Here is a 19,164-nt window from a genome sequence, read left to right as displayed (position 1 = left end):
TATTTCTATTTGCCTTCTGGATTTTTTTATGTGACTGCATAGAAATTTGAATATGTTTTTGTTTTTTTTTCTTGCCGAGGACTTTGGTTTTCAACCCAAACACAGCTCCCAGTGTGTTGGATGCTTAAAAAGAAGACAGCTTTTAGGTTTTATTGCTGTTTCATTTAGGCAGAATAATTTAGAATTAGGTTTTTTTTTTAAAAACGGTTCGTTCTTAGCTATAAATATTTTTTTTTCTCTTTATGCAATTATTTGATCCGGAAAGGAATATCTGAGATAATTAGATGGATGGATGGATGGATGGATGGATGGATGGATGGATGATAGATAGATAGATAGATAGATAGATAGATAGATAGATGGATGGATGGAAGGAAGGAAGAACAAGAGATAGATACACTGCTATTCGGGGGAAAAAAAAAAAAGGAAACCAAAGAGAAGAAACAAAGTTTTACTGATTCTGATTACTGTGCACCTACCACGGAGTTTTCTGCCTTTGGCTTTTTCAGTTCGTTGCATAGGGTTAGACACTACTTTCTCTGCTTCCTCTGGGATGGGATCTAGGATTATCAATGAGTTTCTCTAGGTGCTTTCTTCTGGTTATTCACCTATGCTGTTCTTTCCCTCTCTCTCTCTCTCTCTCTGTCTTCAGGTCGGCGGGAGACACTTCGGCGGTGCGCGGCTGGGGAGCTGGTGCCGTTGCGTGGGTGCAGGGGGTGCGCGGAAGCCCCGCGCCCCGCGGGCTGGCCCCGGCCCCGGCTGCCGCCGGGCTCGCAGCGGCGGGCAGCGGTCGCCCGCCCAGACGCAGGGCCATGTTCTACTTCCACTGCCCCCCGCAGCTAGAGGGTGAGTGTTGTCGCACAGAGACGCGTAAGTACAAGAGGTGAACTTCGGGGGTGCGTGTGTGTGCGCTGGGGACAGAGGGAGAAACTGTGGCCTGACTTGCTCCAAGGCTGCCGGGGTACAGATACGCGCTGAGATAAGATGCAGATCTATAGAGACTGCTAAATATAAAAGCGCATCATCTATTGCCTTGAGAAAACACAACCTTCTCCCCCCCTCCCCGCGCCCAGCTTTCCCCTCTTGTCACAGGATGGAAAGAAGGATTGCATGATTTTTTCCCCCCCTTTTTTTAATTTGATTCCTGTTGGAAAGGCCTTGTTTTTACACCCCCACCCCCGTCATTTTGCCACCTGCCTCCCCTCTGTGGATAGCGATCCCGCATTTGAGCCTCAGGCTACGAAAGAGATGCTTTTCTCCCCTCCCAGCACAGATGTTGGTGTCATGGCTGTAATCGGGACACTTTCAGGACGTGGTCACGCCTCCTCCCTCCAGCCAAAGGGACCGCATAAATCTTTAATGATATTTTACAAACATTCTGCGGGAGGATGGGGAAAGATGGGGCAGGACTGAAAAAAAAAAAAAAAAGAAAAAGCGGAACATAAATGTTTGGGAGGATTTTTTCTTTGTGTTATTGATCGGAGGGGTTTATTTTTTTGTTGTTGTTGTTGTTGTTTATTAGTTTCCTTTTTTAAAAATATGGTAGCTTTCGGGATTTCCCCGTGTCACCCCCGCATATGTCCAGGCCTCTCTGCACCCGCTCCCTCCGGCCAGAGCATCCCCGGAGCTTCGGCCGCGCAACTTCAGCTCCGGGCGGGCTGTCCTGCTCTGCCCGGGCACTGCACGGCGGGGGGAAGCGGCCCGTCCCGGTAAAATCCCCCTGCCCCGCTCTTTGCAAGGGCATCACACGACGAGCAAGGGGCTTTCCCCGCTGTAGAGCTGCCAGGAGGAGGTGGTCCAGCCGTTTCATCCTCCTCGGGGGAAGGGTCACCTTCCCTTTAAGCTCGTCGGGACAGCGGACTCAAGCCGGATGGAAAATTCGCTCCCCAAAGTTGTCCCCGGCCCGTCCGGCTTTGTTCGTTGTTTTTTGGCAGGCAGCTTTGGAAACGTGCTCTTGTTTGGTTGTGTGTGTTTGTTTGTGTGCTTGTTTCTCCGGGGGCAGTTAGGGGCCGGTGCCTGGTTTTGGCGGCCCGAGCCGGGGAGCGGTCCGGCGGGCTGCAATCTCTCCCGGTGGGGGGTGCGGAGGGCGCCGCGCCGGGGCCGGCCGCTCGCCTCCCGCTGTGGGCAGCAGTGGGGCCGGGGGGTGGCCGGTCTGCTCTGCTAAAGGGTGAAAACAGCGTAGAGCATCCCGATTAAAAAAATAAATAAATAAATAAAAATACCCCTCGCCCAAAAAAACACCCCACCCCACCCCCCACCCACCCCCAAACCGAAGTGGCAACAGAAAAGCCCTCTTCGGCCACGGTTTTCAGTGTGTTTAGGCGCCCGGGGCGGCCCAGTGGTGCTAGAGAGAAGCGACCGGGCTCTGGGGGTCACCAGGACCGTATTTTATTGTCTACTGAGCACCTCCCAGGGCCGCGGTGACCGGTCCGTGTTTATATTCCAAATGATGCCGCAAGACGAGCGGCGACCCTGTGCCCCTGTGCCCCGAGGTGTGGCCGGCCCGGCCCGGGGTGCTCCCCCGGGCAGGTCTGCAAGTAGGGTCCTGGAGACACTCGGCAATGCTTCTGTGGGTTTGGGCACCTTTCAGTTCCGTGGGGTTTTGTTGTTTTGGTTTTGGTTTAGATTTTAGGGTTTTATTTGGATTTTTTATCCTGTTTTGTCAGCGAACGGAAAGGGAGTGAAGCATTTCAGCCAGGGCCCCAGTGATGCGTGACTGGGGGAGCCGCCAAGGCCGGGGTCTGCTCCGCGGAAGGTGGTTTGCATCCTCGCGGATGCCTGCTCTCCCCCGGCTTCCGACCGGGGACAAAATCCCAGTGCCCCCATCTCCACCTCGGGTCCCTCGAACCCCCCGTCGGAGAAGGGCAGGGGGTTCCTCCTCCAGCCCCGCTGCCGCGTCCCGGCCGTTCAGCTGCGGCCGAGCCCTACGAGCACTCCCGCCGCCCCCGGTGCTCGGCGCTGTACGAAGCCCCGGGTCCGTGTTGGGGGTTCACCTCCAGGGATGAGGGCGAGCACACGGGGGGCAGCTCGGCCGCTGCTCGGAGGCTGAAAACTGCCAACGGCCCCAAGTCCTTCCAGGCACGGGGCGGGGTTCCCCTTTTACGAGCTCGATCTGCTGTCACCATGCCTGGGTCAAAGCCTCGTCTCTTCGACCTTTTAAAACACAAAAGTCCGAAAAAGACCCTTTTCCCGGGGCGGGCTGCCCCTCACCGGCTGCCGGGTGAGCTCAGGTCGACAGGGCTCCCAGGTGCCGGCAGGACCCCCCAGCCGGCCGAGCTGCTGGGGGCTCCGCGCCCCGCGGAGGTAGGGCAGCGCTCCCCGCCCGTTCCCTCCCGCTCCCGAACGGCTCCGAGCCGCCGGCCCCGCCGGGGTGGCCCCGGCTCCCGGCCCTTTTGCCCCCGCCCCGGGGCAAGGCGGGGGTTGCTGTTCCGCGGCCCCTAACGCGGCTCTCCGCCCGCAGGCGCGGCCCCCTTCGGAGGTCACTCGGCCGGCGACTTCGACGACGGGTTCCTGCGCAGGAAGCAGCGCCGCAACCGCACCACCTTCACCCTGCAGCAGGTAGGAGCCTGCTCCTCTCTGCCCCCTGCCCCGCACCCCGGTAGCCCCCTGCCTGGTCCCTGCCTGCTCCCTGCCTGCACCCCCCGGCCCGGCCCGCTGCCCCAGGCGGCCCCGCTGTCCCCGTCCCTCGCTGAAACCTCCCTGGGGCAGCTGGACGGACACCCCCCCCAGACGGCAGCTCCCCGGCCCGGCCCCCGCTCCCAGCTGTGCCCTGCCCCTGACAGATGTTTGCTCTCCTCCCCTCCACCAGCTCGAAGCCCTGGAAGCCGTTTTTGCTCAAACCCACTACCCCGATGTGTTCACTAGGGAAGAGCTGGCTATGAAAATCAACCTCACGGAAGCCAGGGTGCAGGTAAACATTCTGGGGAATTATTTAACTCTCGGGTATTCAAACTGGCAAACTTTTTTTTTTTTTTTTTTTGACATCATGACTGCAGAGTGCACATTTGGCCAAAGAACGCAAATGAAGACGATCTGTCATTTTCATGATGCACTTTAATAACATCAACATAATGTGGAATATTAGATTAGGTTGATTAATCGGTCATTCATAATTAACTAGTGATAATGTTCTACACTAATTTGTCCGCGTCTCCAAGGTACTAAATTACATCAATGCACATCCATTTCCTTGCTTTTGGAGGGGGTGTGTGTGGAGAAAAGAGCTGAGACGTGATTCTCCAAAGCAACTATGACCACTGTCAAGCAATGGGGTTAGTCAACGGCAGGGAGCTCAGCTGCCAGGAACAAATCTGCACCTCTTCAACTTTCCTCCCTTTTGCCTTCTTTCTAAACACTTAATTTAGACAGCTTAAGAGCCTGCAGAGCAATTCCCACACCTTTAATATGATCCAATAAATACCATTGGCCACGATTACTCTCTTTCAACCCCCACTCTTTTCCTTCCTTCCTTTCTTCCTTCCTTCCTTTCTTCCTTCCTTTCTTCCTTCCTTCCTTTCTTCCTTCCTTTCTTCCTTCCTTCCTTCCTTCCTTGCTTCCTTCCCCCCTTGCTTCCTTCCCCTCACTTTTTCTCCTCCTTTTTGTGTTTGATCCAGGTGTTTTTCTGTATCCAAGGGTTAACTTCATGTGTGTACATGCTCTGCTAAGAGCAGCAGTCCTGTAGTTGTCAGAGATGGATCCCTAGACCTCTGCAGGCATCCACCACAGAGTTACAAGCCATTTTTTGAATACGATTATGTATTAATTTTATTTATGGGGCTTTTCTGCATGCTGTTTTTGTATTTTTTTTTTATTTAGGTGCTCGGGGTTAAGACTATGCAAAGATCTAATTGTAGGAAATATAATAGCTTGCCTTTTGTTCCCTAGGGTCATGTTAGTATCTCTTAAAACCCAATGGCTGAAGAGAGATAATGGAATTCACCGCAGTAAATTGGGGATTGTAAACAAATTATTTCTCCTATAATCAGATTATGCGATCCTGATTATTAAATCTGAACATGAATCATTGGTCATATGCGGGCAAATTAAACTGATTATTATTTGGAAATGAAAATCTCCTTTTGCCACTGCATTGTAGGTACTGGTTTAAAAAAAAAAAAACACAATAAAAAAATGCCATTTTGGCTATTGGCGCCTAAAGACTGAACTGCAAATTGAGATAAATGGGACAATTATTGAGCATTCAGAAGTGGAAGATCATAACTTCTTCCTGAAAGGTGCAAGGGTGAGATAGGGGTGGTGACAATTAGATTGCTGAGGACTGGTGTTTAGCCTTGTTGTTGGCTATTATGCAAACAGACAATAGATGCAAGCATTTGTTTAGCCTGCTTTCATGCAGGGACACGGGGAAACACAGAGGATGGGAGATATGTTTACATTTATACCCCTTGCTCATTCAAATATGATTAATGTGCTATAAAGCAGAGTCTTAATCGAAGATGATGTTGTCAAACAATAACTAAATAGGGAAATAAACGACTTCATCATGCTCTTTCCTCAGAAGCAGGCGAACTGTCAGTGCAAAGTCATTAAAATATGATAATGAAAAATAGCTCAATTAAATGTTGTTATAGCTGTGACCTTCATTCAATTAAGACGCAAGAAAGTGTCTGCATTTTGCTTTGCATTTAACCGCTCTAAATTTAGAATATAGATAAAATCATTATTCAACGTTTGCTGATATGTGCAATTAAAAGACAGCTAACTAAAATGGAGTTGTAGGAGGAGAATAATAATAATAACAATCTCGCCTATACTTGAAGTCACGTATTAAAATGTGGATTTCCTGACCTCAAGAGAGGCTTGGCATTTTCAACCTCAAATAAGGCGCTTTCAGAGCATCAGCTCCAAGGTAAATGGAAAAAAAAAGTGTTTGGACTAAAAGTCGGGGGATAGAATCAAGAACACAGACATTTTTGTTGAGTTACAGGGAAAAAAAATAAGTTTTGGAAACCAGTGTGTATTAAACTGCAGAATGATCTTCCAAAATTAGCATCTACCACCTTTTGAGTCCTCTAAATGCAGACTGGGCAAACATGTCATAGAAATAACAGCAAGTATCAGTCCTCTCCAGGAAATGGGCTGGATAAGACGGCCTAATGCATACCTTTTCATTTCTGACCTCTTTGATTCTAGCAGCAGCTCATTTAAAGACTTACATATGGTTTCATCAGAGTGCTTAGATACATATTTAAGTCCATCCCTATACAAAAGGCTTTATGTTAAAAGATAGAAATCAGTGAGAATTAAATGTATGCATAAAGGCAAGTACACGTTTAAATATTTTGTTAACTGGCACAGTAACATTAAAACTTTTTTTTTAGCTGTTGTTTTATTTTTAACATGCCTTTTGAATATCTTTAGACATTCCTGGCTTGTTTTCTAGACACAGAAATATTCCATATACAAATGTAGTCCTAAGGCTCAACTAGAATAACAACCGGGACACAAAATAAGAGGAAGTCGTAGCCAAGCTTCTGAATGACCAATTTCACTACAGTAACAATTTCCTTGCATCGCATTGGGCTAAACAGGGTATTCAGCCTGGATTGTTCTCCTGCCCCAGGTGTGGTTCCAAAATCGAAGAGCTAAATGGAGGAAAACAGAGCGGGGTACTTCCGACCAAGAGGGCTCTAAGGAAACCATGGCTGAGGTGGCTCCTCCTGCGAGGAATTTAAATTCCCCTTCTCCAGCAGATCAAACCAGAAATAAAAAAGAAGGCCTGGAGATCCAGCAGAGGTGAGAGTAATACATATTATCAACTGCCTCTCTGGGGCAAGCATGCATCATACATACGTACATACATACAGACTTGCCTGCTGCTGAGCCTTCACCCACACAGTAGCATCTTCAGGTACAGTCTGAAGATCATTAGAAGATGAGCTGTCTCTTGTGCAACTCACTGCTCCCCGTGGAGATGCTGGTGGTTGTGGGAGGCTCATGTTATCCAGGCTTGGTCCCATCCAGTTGGACGCTGAGACACCGGCGTGTTTGTGTGCATGCACACATGCCGTCTTTGGAATCAGCTAGTTCTGTTTTTGTAAGGAAGTTTTTTTCTCTTCTCCATCAGCCTGAGTCGAGCAGTGGGTCCTACAGGACCTTTCTTCCCTTCCTGCCTGCCGGGGACTCTTCTCAACACAGCCACCTACGCACAAGCTCTATCCCATGTCGCCTCTCTAAAAGGTAAGTGGCTTTGTTTAACTTCAGGGATAAACTCAGAGCATCTCTTCCAAGCTAAGCGGCATGGTCCCACTCGTGGCAACGGGGAAACCTTTGGGAAATGATGGATCCTTCTTTCTGTTATGACTGGCAGTAACTGCACTGACCGATGCTGCAGGTACAGGAATCTTCTGTTGTAATTTGTAGCATCAATTGTGGCAATGCTCCTTCATTTTACTCAGACAGTTAGTTTTAGTAAGGTCAGGGTTTGTCTCAAGGAGCAAGGCAGGGAGGGTTTGCTCTTTTAGAGTTTTCTTTGCATATGCTTTTTTTTTAAGAGTCAAATTTATACTAATAAATTAGTTATACACATCCTTTTGCATTATACATTACCTGGCACCGTTACTGATGCCTCATCCGCTCTTCGCATGCGGTTTCCTTCGCAGTACATCTCTGCACAATGCCAGACCTTCCTCTGCTCGAACAGTAGGTCCCCTTTGAGAACTTGAATAAAGTGTGTGCAGGGGGACAGGGGAGGTTACGAAGTAATTCCTGGGACCCAGGCTTCGGGAAAGGGTACCTATCCTTTTCAGTTCCCAAAAAGCAGCAGTGTGCAGCTTTTAAAAATAAATCACCAGCTGATCCATTAGCTGTTCCTAGTCTAACAATTTGTAAGACTAAGGGTGTAAGCAGGATGAATTCGATTTATAGATTTATAGGATGTAAAGCCTCATAGCACTGCCAAGCACAAAGTGGCACATACATTTACTCTCCGCCCCAGTAGGGTGCATTTTTGAGGAACATTTCCCAGTCTAAGACCCTCCACTACGAACACAAATGTTCTCTTAGTACCTCTCGTTGTGTTCTCTGGCATTCCTCATGCTCTTCATGAGTATTTCCAGTTAAATCAGCATTGCCAAGGTGTACTCCTGAAGCAAATGCTTGACACAGCTGAGTTTTGCATTAAGTCCAGTGTCCTGTCCCCTCTTCCCCCTCCTTCCAGTCTTTCTAAAAAAGCTGAAGCCAGACACACCAGACAGCTACTGCTATTTTGATAGTTGTGGGACCTGTGATTTTGAAATAAGAAAAGCCATACAGGTGTGACCTGAACCCTAAAACTTAAAGGATGACTGTCAGCCTAAACCCTGTAAAAGAGCAGTGGCTCTTGGACTGCGTGAGTCCCCTTCATCTCCACCCTGGGACAGCGAGGTCTTGGGGCAGACACTTTCGACTTCTTCCATCGGCTTCTTCCATTGGGCAGGAGCAACCTCTCTGGAGTAGACACAGGCGAAATTCTGGCAAAAAGATTGTTCGTTGTCAAATGTAGTCCCGGACAGGTTGAAAGGTGTGGACATGGGGTGGTGTTCGGTGAATAATTCTGGATGGAAGTAAGGGATTTTTTTCCTTAAAATTTCCATTTAAGCATTTTCAAAATTAAATGCACCAATATGTTGTTATCGCTTGTTTCATGCTTAAATGTAGCTAAATTTTAGGAAAAATAACCCCAATAAAAAGACGCCAAACAAAATGAAATAAAAATGAATGAAAAAAAAAATGTCATGAGGGTGGTTTTGTTTTTTTTTTTACTTTTATTTATTTGGAAGACTTCCAGATATTATTTTCTGTGATTTTACAGCTCAGCCACTAAATTGAGAAATTAATAATTTGCTCCTTTTTGCTTGATTGCAGTTTTAAAATTTAGGGGCAGGACAAATCCTATTCCTGAATCTCTTGTAGAGATACTTATTATATAGTCAGTTGCCCAGGCTAAGACGCAGTGTCCCTGAAAAATTGGTCCCAAATGTAAATATAGGGGTTTTTGTAATTTGTATAGGGAAGGTCAGTTCTCAGATGCATGCATATTCTCTTGATGAATGTTGTCAGCTACACGTGCAGTTCATTGCTGAGATGCCCAGTTTCTGTTTCCTGTCTGGCACTGGAAATCTCCAGATACGTGCAAGAGGACCGGGATTATGTAGTATATTTTGTACTATATTTTGATTTTAAGAAGTCCTCTTATAGATTTGCATACCTGCATATCCACCTACCAGGAGCTTTGTGGAGCTGCCTACGCCTGTCAGCATATTGTTATACTTGCAAGGAACTGGTAGACTGAGTTGTTACTTTGAGGGAAGATCTTTTTCTTCTGCAGCTGGGTCTCAGTAAGGTCAAATTTTGGCTTTGAGGTTAAGGGGGAAGAATTTGTTTTTCTGTAAGGTGGCAAATTTCATTTATACAAGCAGAGAAAAATTGTAGCTTCTTTCTTGTGGTATTTATACATGGAGTATTGTCTCCTCTTTCCTTGTCTCACCTCCACAAGTTCCTATTTCCCTGTTTCTCCAAGAGCAATTCACTTGGGCTGGGGTAGGGGCTATGCACAGCAGACCTTGAGCTTCAGTCTCGTTAACTGTCAGTGATGAACAGGATGATCTCTAGAGGTTCTGAGCGGACCAAAAGCATCACGGGCCTGATTCACATTTTGTTTTTCTTTGGTATGGAAACACCAGGTAAATGATGGTTCATCTAAACCAATGTATTGGAGAGCACAACCAAGTTCATATCAGTCTGGAGGAAGAGATAATGGTTGTGAGAAGGAAGGAAAGGCTTGGGAGAGACCCAGTGTTCACAAAACCTTTATATGACCTTCTTCGTCTTGCTCCATTCAGTTTGTTTGACTCTCGTTTCTCATTTCCCCCTTTGAGCTAGGAGCTGATTTGTACACTTCAGGCCTGTCAAAGAACTAACTTACATTTAGGTGGGCATTAGTCTGTGTCCTTATGTGTCTTGATGAAGTGACCTGAGCCTCTCCCTGGAGAATCTAGTCCCATTTTGCAGCAGAAATGCCAACAGGACTCTGCCACAGTGATTCTGAGGGCATAGGACTTCATGCCACATTAAATCACATCAAACTCAGCACAGGGTATGAAATTCTGAGCTCTTTGGTGTTTGGATTGTTTCGATAAGGAGAAATTCAGTAAGCAGTAAGGTTTTCCAAGATTTTACAAGTTTTATTGAAGAGTGACGTGATCAAGAGCTCTTCCTGCTATCTCTCTTGTGCCGACTAGGCTTTGAAACTACCAGGAACTCTTTGTGCTTTTGAATGCAGAATAGTTGCTCCAGAATCAAAGCACCATTTCACTACCAATGGATGCATGACCCCGCTTTCTTCTATGGAAAAGTCAAATTATAGGCACCTCCCCTATATGGATCCCATAAATAGATATGTTCCCACCATTGGGAGAACAATTCTGGCCAGTAAAGGGAATCATACCCTTCAGTAAGGCTGTAAAAGGTGCCTGCAGACAAATGGGCACTCCCAGCACATCAGGTACTACTGGGAAGTCTACGTTGTTTTCTTATTCTAGCGAGGAGATGAGATGTGCTTTGCTGGGCTTGTGAGCCAACACTTTGTTGGTGTCAGTGAGTAACATTTGATTGATGCTTTAGAAGGAGACAATTAAAATCAATAATCAATACCGTGAATAACAAGTGATGATGGTGATATAACTAATTAATAATTATTTTATGCTCTCAGGGACTACTTTCATTTTGCCACCGGAGAGTTCTCTGTCTTCTGTAAAGAAACTAATGCCTCTCTTTCTCCTTCTCTGACTTTGATTGCTTGGCTCCAGACCCAGATTTCCAAGGCTGCTGCTTAAAGAATCTAGGGCATATGGTTCCTGGGTCTAATTTGTGGTGTAAGGATGTAATAGTTGATGATGAAGTTGGTCTAGTAGAGACAAGAAATCTCAGGACAGCCTAGCATGGGGCAGGGACTGGGCCTGCAATTTTGCTTCTGGAAAGACTGGGCAGTGCACTGTAGGCTCGCCTCATGCTTTGTGTGGCTCTGCAACTCTTCAACAGGCAGCGCTCACCTGAACCCCACGTGTGCTGCTTCTAGGTAAATGGGGGATTTTTGTTGGAGCATGAGACTAGGTCTGCTCCGATGAATGAGAAGAAGCTATTCTCCCTAAGCACGATGCCCCATGAACCCTGCTGTCTCTGAAACTGAGATTTTTTTTTTTCCCTCAAAGGGATGATATTACCACTGCAGGATGTTCTGTGAAGCAAGCAGGCCGGCTGTACAGTAGCAATCAGAACTGTAATTCAGAGCATAGACTGTTCCAGAGAAGAGTGTTTTACCACTGGACAGTTTTTCTCTGTTTCTATCAAATATTGTCTATTTAGTAATAGAACAGACCTTTTCCTTTCTTTAGGTGAGTCCTCTCCCTCTCTGAAGTTTGGCACTTTGGAGGCTGTACTTAGTAGCAAGCATCTGCTAACTACCATGTCACCTCAGTATATACTATTTTTTTCAGGAAATACAGTTTCTCATTTGAAATATTAGCATCAGATTATAATTTCTGTGGTATACAGGGTTTCCTGCTGCAGAGTTTTAGTTCTTCACCATTGTCCATAGTCATGAAGAAGGTTGGCTTGCATAGGTGAAATTTCTGGTGTTTGTTACTCTCTGAAATTGTCCTAATTTGACAACTATGCTACTTCATTGTGGTGACTCCGACATTTCCATGATCTTCCAAGATGAATCACTTACTGTAAACCATGCATCTGCAGTCCATTTAGTAGATTTAATTGCAGACCTCAAATATGAAGGGAAAATACTTGTTTTATTTATGGGCTGTATAACAATAGAGTCATCGGGAGAAGCTAGTGTTCTGTGCAGAGAGAGACCTCAAAGTACCTTCTTAATGGATGACAGCATGAATGCAATTCATTAATGTAGAAGATGTTATTAATGGGTGTAAACAAGAATCTCCGGTTTTTAGCGGAAGTGTTGTACCATTCTGGTGGCTGAGGCCAAGAGTGTGTCTGTTACATTCCACTGAAATTTCCCCAGACCCTGTGATGAGTGCAGTGTATGAGGAGAGAAATAATTACACTTGCCAGGGAATTACTTTCATAATTCACTCACAGCTCTGCTCTGTGCAAGTTATAGCTCAGTTGGTTTTCACGGCACCTCCACACCACTGATAGAGAAGCAGGATTGCATTATGCACATCAAAGTGGATATTCCAGGGCAACATTGATTAGGTTCTTTTATGGTTTGTTGCTGCTGTGGTTGCTGTTGTTCATATTAGGAAGGCTGAATTGCAGTATCCAGGAAAAACCCACAACAACTAGAACTGCACATCCATTACATTTCAATTTCTGTTATGGAAAGACGAAGAGAATTTGCCCGAATCCATTGGGCAATTCCCGTTGCCAAGGCTGAGAAAAAGTGTCCAAGGACCTAACTTACCCTTGAACTGGTGTTTCCTGAATGGAAGTGCCACTGCTTACCCTAAGACCAGAGAACAGGAATAAAAACTTTTGGGGTCCTTTATTTTTTCTGTTATTCTTGATTATGGACTTACTGACCTTTCTTATGTAATAAAGCAAATAGATCAAGTGGGTTCTGTTTGGCATTTCCCTAGTTTACCTGCCACTGTGACTTTTGAGAATTTAAAATATTTCTTTAGTTTGCTACAGATGCACAGACCTTGAGCAAACGACTTTGATTCCTGTACCACAAGTCCCCAACTCTAGCAGGTAGATTTTTTTTTTTTTGGTCTTTATCACAAATATTAGGAAATATGCAGCTACTAGGAGCCCTAGGAGCCATGGGAAGGAAATCAGTGCTGGATTGTTCCTTCAGGACAAACCTAGATTAGGTTAGCGGACTTTAGCTGGGCAGGGATTCCTATTGACCCCTCTTGGAGTGACACATGTCAGCAGGATTTAGGGTCAGATTGTGTATTTGATAAGAAAGGGAAGAGTGGTAAACGGTTGCTGAGCTGACAGTATTTCAAAGGACCGGTTGTGTTCTCCCAGCTTTTGTGAGCTTTGCTGCCAGCTTTCATGTCCAAACAGGCAAGGTCCTGGCTTCTGAATTATTTTTTTGGAACTGTACTAATGGCACAAATAAAGGATGATGAAATCCTCCAGTTTCAGTGTTGAGTTATTTACACAAAAAGGCTCCTGCTAGAGCAACTAAGCCAGATCATCAGCTCTTTGTTGTTTGCACTGGGCACATAGCCAAGGAGGTGTGAAATTATAACATTTAGACTCTTCTGTCAGCTCTGAAGTGCTCTTCCAGCCTCTGGGTAGTACAGGGTGTCTTCCACAATTAACCAGCTTAGGCAGTAGAAAGAGGAACCATCTAGCACAACCTCAGCAGCCTTGAGGCTACCCTAAATTATACTGGGAGCATCTGGTGCCTCCTCATTTCAGGCTTTAAGTTCAGGCTTCGCTTGTTCTTCTGGACCTCCTGATTAAGAGTTTGAAAAGGTTTGGATAAAGATAGTTTTGTTTTTCCTGCTCATGCCTCAGACTTCAATAGACAGTGTTGGCATCATATATGAAGAGCAAGAGGGAGGTCCCTTTGAATCAGCTCTCACTGGTAAATTACACTATGAACTCGAGGTTGCTCTTGACCTTGTGAAAGTGACTTCAGAGTTTATGAGGTTTTAGAGCTCAAGCAAGCCAATGTGACTGCTATTAGAAGAAAATGATGCTTAATTCAAGCGTGATATTTTTGCTGCAAATGAAACAGCATGCATTGACAGGTGAAGATTTTAAATGGGAATTTTTCCTCTGTTCCCTCCATGTCAGGTTGCTGTTCAGCTGTTCACATCAAATGCTGATATGCACGAACACTGCAAGAGGAAGGCAACTGGGGTTTTGCATTTTAGTGGGCGTATCTATCAAATTCTGCAAACTGTTAAAATACAAAATATGCATTTTCAATTCTTGTTTATCAATATGGGCCCCACTCCCACCCCACTCTTCTCAGCTGAAACTAAACCTTGGAACTACACAAAAGGGTCCGCAACAAAAATTGTAGATCAAATATCATTACAATTGAAATGTGATGTTGGCAGAGACAAGATAGAACTAATTTAATTTTTCCTGTCAGTCTCTGTAGTAGATCAATTAAACTGCCAAGTGGATCAAATATTTCAGACTGTATTTATTACATTAAGTATTTATGTTCAGGCTGAGCATTTAAAGTATGATCTCATATAGGAATACAAGGAGGTTCAGATCAATTCAGCAGAATTTGCTTTAAGTTAATGGAAATCTAATTGTGTATTTTAATTTTGTGTGCGGGAGGCAGTAAGTTCCTGAAAGAAAGAAAACTGTACCCTGTCCATATTGTAGCAACCTGATCCACATCCCATTAAAGTAATATCAGACTGTCATAGATGTAAGCAAAAGCTGGATCAGGCTACCCTAAGGTTAACGGCTTAACCCTCACTGATTTTGATGGGATCTAGGTGCCTGAACTCCTCCGAGGATCCCAAATAAGTAGGAACGATTCCTTCCTTCCCCACTGTGGGCTCAGGGTTACGGCAATAAGATGTAAAAAAACGTTGGCGTCTGCTATACGTGGATGCCTCTTTCTTGGTGAAATGTCACATCTCTGTCTGTCATGGGCTGACTGACGGGCAGGTGGAGACCTTGGGCTCCTGAGACTCCCATTGTTTCTCTTGGCTTTCGTGCCAGCAAAGTCCCATACTACCTGCAGACACAAGCAATTGCAAGGTAGATTCAACCTCCCTTACAACCTACAAACAGAGCTAAATCCTACTCTTCTGTATTCTACCTGAATAGACCCTGGAACAAATTACACTTGTTACTTCACATTTTTTTTGGGTGTGAGCTGTTGTTTGCAAGTGTTTTAGCATCAGTGAAAATGAAAGGAATGGTTTATGGGTGCCTTATTGCTAGAGGTAGCCTAGTTTCCACCACAGGTAACTGAACCCTCAGGTTGCAGAGCCACTAGGTAATATCAGGTCTAATTATTAAAAAAAGAGCTTAGATTGGTACTGAAGACTGATAAATATTTTATCCCTCTCTAACAATGGAATGAAAATGATTCTTAGGGGACGGAGCTGATTCTTTTCCACTTCTCCCCACCTCCCACCGCACAGACAATGTCTGTGCTCGATCCCGCGTTAGGTACCACAGAGGGGCCAGCCCTCCCCTCGGCCCGGCAGCTGAACAGCCGTGTTCCAAAGCCTCATGCAGTTTCTGTTAGAAAGCAGCGGCGCAAAGACAGCTGATGCACAGGCAGGCCCCCGTGCTCCCCCCATTGCAGAGCTGAACCTTAAAGGAGCGGGGCTTGATAGTAATGAAAAAACAGACCTCTGTGAGGCTTCTGCAGCTAAAGACCTGCTGCAAACTGCAGGGACTCTGAAGTACTGGTCTTCCTCTCCTCCCTCCTGTTAAAACAGAGGCTGTCTAGCATCCCTGAAGTGTCTGTGATTCAACAGGGCAAAAAATGACTTTATGAGCATCGTTGGTGGTGGCAAAAACTGTAAGTTGTGTTACTGAGTGGATTTTGTGATAAACCCTCCTTCTGACCTGCTAAAAGCAGCTGTAGAATTCAAGATTGATTGCTAAAAGCAAAAAATGGAGGATGTTAGTCAAGTGCTAAGACTTACTTGTGCGATTCATTTGAATGCCTGGACCCATGGAAATGTTGGTCTGCTGTCATGTGCTCTGTCAGAGGAGTATTACGAGAAAAAAAGACTTTCCAGTTACGTTAATAACTTGTCCCTTGTAGATTCTGTTTTTTAAAATGCAGAGAGTACTTTTGTCCTGAACGTTACCTGCAAGCTGCTAATCTCTGACAATTGCTGTGGAGAAGTCTTGCCAACATCCTAAAAGCAAACAACTGTCTGCCTTCATCCCTAGCAGATGGGTGCTGACCCGTTGCTACCGAGAGCAGAAGTGTAAAAGAAAGACTACCTGCTCCCTGCAGGTTATTAGTTCCATCACTTAGTCATGAGCCATTTAACTCAAACATTAACTGCAGAAATTAAAGCAAGTCCTTGGCCTGGAAAGATCAGAGGAAGACATTGCATCATGTCAGGATGTGCGCGGCCGGGCTGCTTCTTGCTGGGAGGTAGCATATCAGTAAAGGACAGGCTTTTGCCAGGGGCATAGAAGAGGATGTGAAGAAGAGTTTCTGTGGCCTCTGAGACCCCTCTAAAAATGGTGTGACCCAACAGTTTTCATCAGAGAGCAAATTAAAGTAGTAGCTCAGCCATCCCACCCTGCCTCCCCTCCCTACGCCTCTGACACATTCTCCTTCATTCAATAGATTAATCTAAGCCAGGTAACAGGGTGGCTTTTTGGATGGACTGCGCGTCCTGCCTAGTGGTTATCCTACACCTCCAGGTGTACTTGTTTGGGAACTGGACCAAGTCCCAGGATTATCAAAGGTAAGCCAGGGGAAGAGCCTCCAATGGTCCAGCTCAGGAAGGCGACTGGTGGAGTGAGGACTGCCTCTTGTCAGTGGGTTGCATGGGAGCTTTTTTGGCTCAAAGGGAGAGGAATATCCTTTTCACCGTCTCTCCAGTGTTTTATTGCCGGCTTGGAACAGCCCATGTTTCCCAGATGACAAGGTAGAGATGGTCTATCCCGTCTCTTCTGGTGGAACTCTTAAGCCATGTCAGCAGCAGCAGTTTTATGTGGCCTTGTCTCACTTCTGGAGGCCATTCTCTTCACGGTGTCATCCTTAAGCAGCACAGACATTGGGTGGATGACAGTAGAACAGACTCCTGCAGGTAGACATGATGCCAATAGTTGGCAGGGCCAAGGAAAAGCCTGTCTCATCTGACAGTGAGATAGGAGAAGGTCATTAGTTCCTGCATAATAGCCAGGATATTTTCACCTTTCTCTCTGCAGTAATCTTTCAGGCATAGATAAGGGATGGGAACCCCACACCCATCCAACAAATCCAGCTGCCCAAATTGATCAGGCTTCAGTGTGCAGGTGGAGGGCAGGGGACACCTCCAGCATGGGGCTGATGGTAGCCACAGGGCAGCAGCTTGGTATGAGAGCAGGGGACGAGCTCAGCTTTGCATATGGGGAGATCTCATGTGTGATGTAAACTTCACTGCTTGCTCCTGACTCTGCTTGCCCTCACTCACTCTGTGTGACTCACAGTGTAAGGTCCGTCACAGTGGGCCTCAGCAGAATGGGATCTAGCTTTTCTAGCCCTGATCCAGAGAATATCTATGCACCCACTAAGGGTCAATAGGGGAGGGGGTTGTTGCCATTCGAGACGCCAACCCCATCTCTGCCCTCTCCAGATGGACCATGGAGGGGACAGTGAGACAGTCCCCGTGACCTTCCCCATCCGTGATGGTGCCTTGTCTCCTTCCTCCTCAGGGAGCCCGCTGTGCTCGTGCTGCGTTCCAGACCCCATGGGCCTCTCCTTCCTGCCCACCTACGGCTGCCAAAGCAACCGCACCGCCAGCGTGGCCGCGCTGCGCATGAAGGCCCGGGAGCACTCGGAGGCTGTGCTCCAGTCTGCCAACCTCCTGCCCGCTGCCAGCAGCAGCCCCACTCCTCCTGCCAAACCCAGCCCCGAGGGCAGCCAGGACAAGCAGCCCTCTCCGTCCAAGGAGCACATGGAAGGAGAGAAGAGCGTATGAGGTCGGACTGGTGCCGGCGCCCCGGCTCAGGGCAGGGACCTGCCGCTGGGGCTCTGCTGCGGGTTGAACTGCAGTGTGGCCATGCCCCGGCAGGACGTCACAGGGCCACCAGGGACCCGGCAGATCTGAGTGGCCTCTCTGGCTGCCTTTCACGCATCCTTGCTTTTCTTGCGCCGCTGTAGGGTCATTCCCCTGATTTATCGGCACTATCAGTGTTTGGAAATGTTTGTGAAACTGTTTTTAGCCCCTCCTCCACATCCCAGGGACATCAAAATGCCCAGGATCCTGGCTTGCTCCTGCAAACCTCAGCTTCCCATCCCGTGTGAGATGGAGGGCTGGCAGCCGTGCAGCGCTTCCAGACGTGATGTCTGAGGTCCAGGGCAGAAGAGGCATCCAGGCATCATTTACCCCACTGCGCACAGCAGAGGAGAAGGAACACGCAGGTATAGACCAGCTTGGCCTGCTTCTTTCTGATGGCATTTGACTTCAACAAAATATATGCCAGGCAAGGTGTAAGAGAGCAGAAAATAGAATGAAACTCTTCATAATTTTTTCCCCTCTCTCTTCTTTTCTCCGAAAGCAAAACTCTCCATGGAGTAGATTACTGGGAAATTGCTGAGATCAGTTTACCTGTGAATGAAATACTTGCACTAGTCTCTATGTGAACATTAGTCTGTATTTCTTGCCATTCCCTGGGTTAGGCATAAAAGACACGTGACTCCAGAGCACCATTCATAGCTTCAAACGGTAACGCTGGTATTTAATGGAGAGTGCAGTTATGTCTAGATCTGCACAAAGATGAGGTAATTAGCGTCATTCTCTTGGAAAGAAAGACTGTAAACCAAAATAATCCTGCATTGCAACACTGCAACTCTGTCCTTGCATGTTGTGTTTTTAATAAAAAGGAAATATAACTTGGAAGGCTATTCCTTTATGCCATCCAATATCAGACTATTCCATTCACTGAAGGCTTGTTGTAATGAATCTAGATATGAAAATGTCTTAATTACTACAGAGTGGCCACAGTGCAAAGGAGAAATTGATGCCTCAGGCAATACAGTCTTACCTCTGACCCAAAACTCCCCAAATCAAAGCAGACTAAGATCTGATGCTCTAGAGCAGGCATTTTTTATCTGGGGTGACCCACATTTTTTCCATGGGAAACGCAGATGCAGATTTAAACTTAGTGACACAGGCTTGCTTTTCTTAGGTACCTTTTTCAGACTCCTTAGAATTGTCCACAGATGTCCCTGGAGAACAAAGTGAAACCACTGCTCTGAGACTTGACCAAGCAACATGGAGGCCAGTGGAAAGATTCCTGTCAGCTCTGAATGTCTTCAGAGCAGGTCCTTCATGAGAATGCTGCCAAGGTCTGTCCGACTGCCAACAAGAGGCTCTGCATTACAACCCTAGAAGTGTTTTAACCCATGGGCTGATTTTGGCACAGAATCTTAACTAGCAGAGCCCATGGGTTTCCACTTACCAGTGCAAGTTTTTTTCTGCCACTCCTCATGCAGGGCTGATCCTGCATGTTGTGCTG

At 46.5% G+C, this 19,164-nt stretch overlaps 1 protein-coding gene across 1 annotated transcript; it reads left to right on the top strand.

Annotated features, from left to right (window-relative positions):
• Positions 1-812: 812 nt before the first annotated feature.
• DRGX (dorsal root ganglia homeobox) lies at positions 813-17,624 on the top strand. The gene is made up of 6 exons (XM_074592101.1): positions 813-846; positions 3,461-3,558; positions 3,809-3,910; positions 6,584-6,756; positions 7,088-7,200; positions 17,359-17,624. The coding sequence occupies exons 1-6, from the start codon at positions 813-815 to the stop codon at positions 17,622-17,624; spliced, it is 786 nt and encodes a 261-aa protein (XP_074448202.1).
• The last annotated feature ends 1,540 nt before the right edge of the window (positions 17,625-19,164 follow it).

Source organism: Larus michahellis, chromosome 6, assembly GCF_964199755.1.
Source record: "Larus michahellis chromosome 6, bLarMic1.1, whole genome shotgun sequence".
Taxonomy (NCBI): domain Eukaryota; kingdom Metazoa; phylum Chordata; class Aves; order Charadriiformes; family Laridae; genus Larus; species Larus michahellis.
The sequence above is the reverse complement of the archived record's forward strand: the minus strand, read 5'-3'. Positions and strand labels throughout refer to the sequence as shown.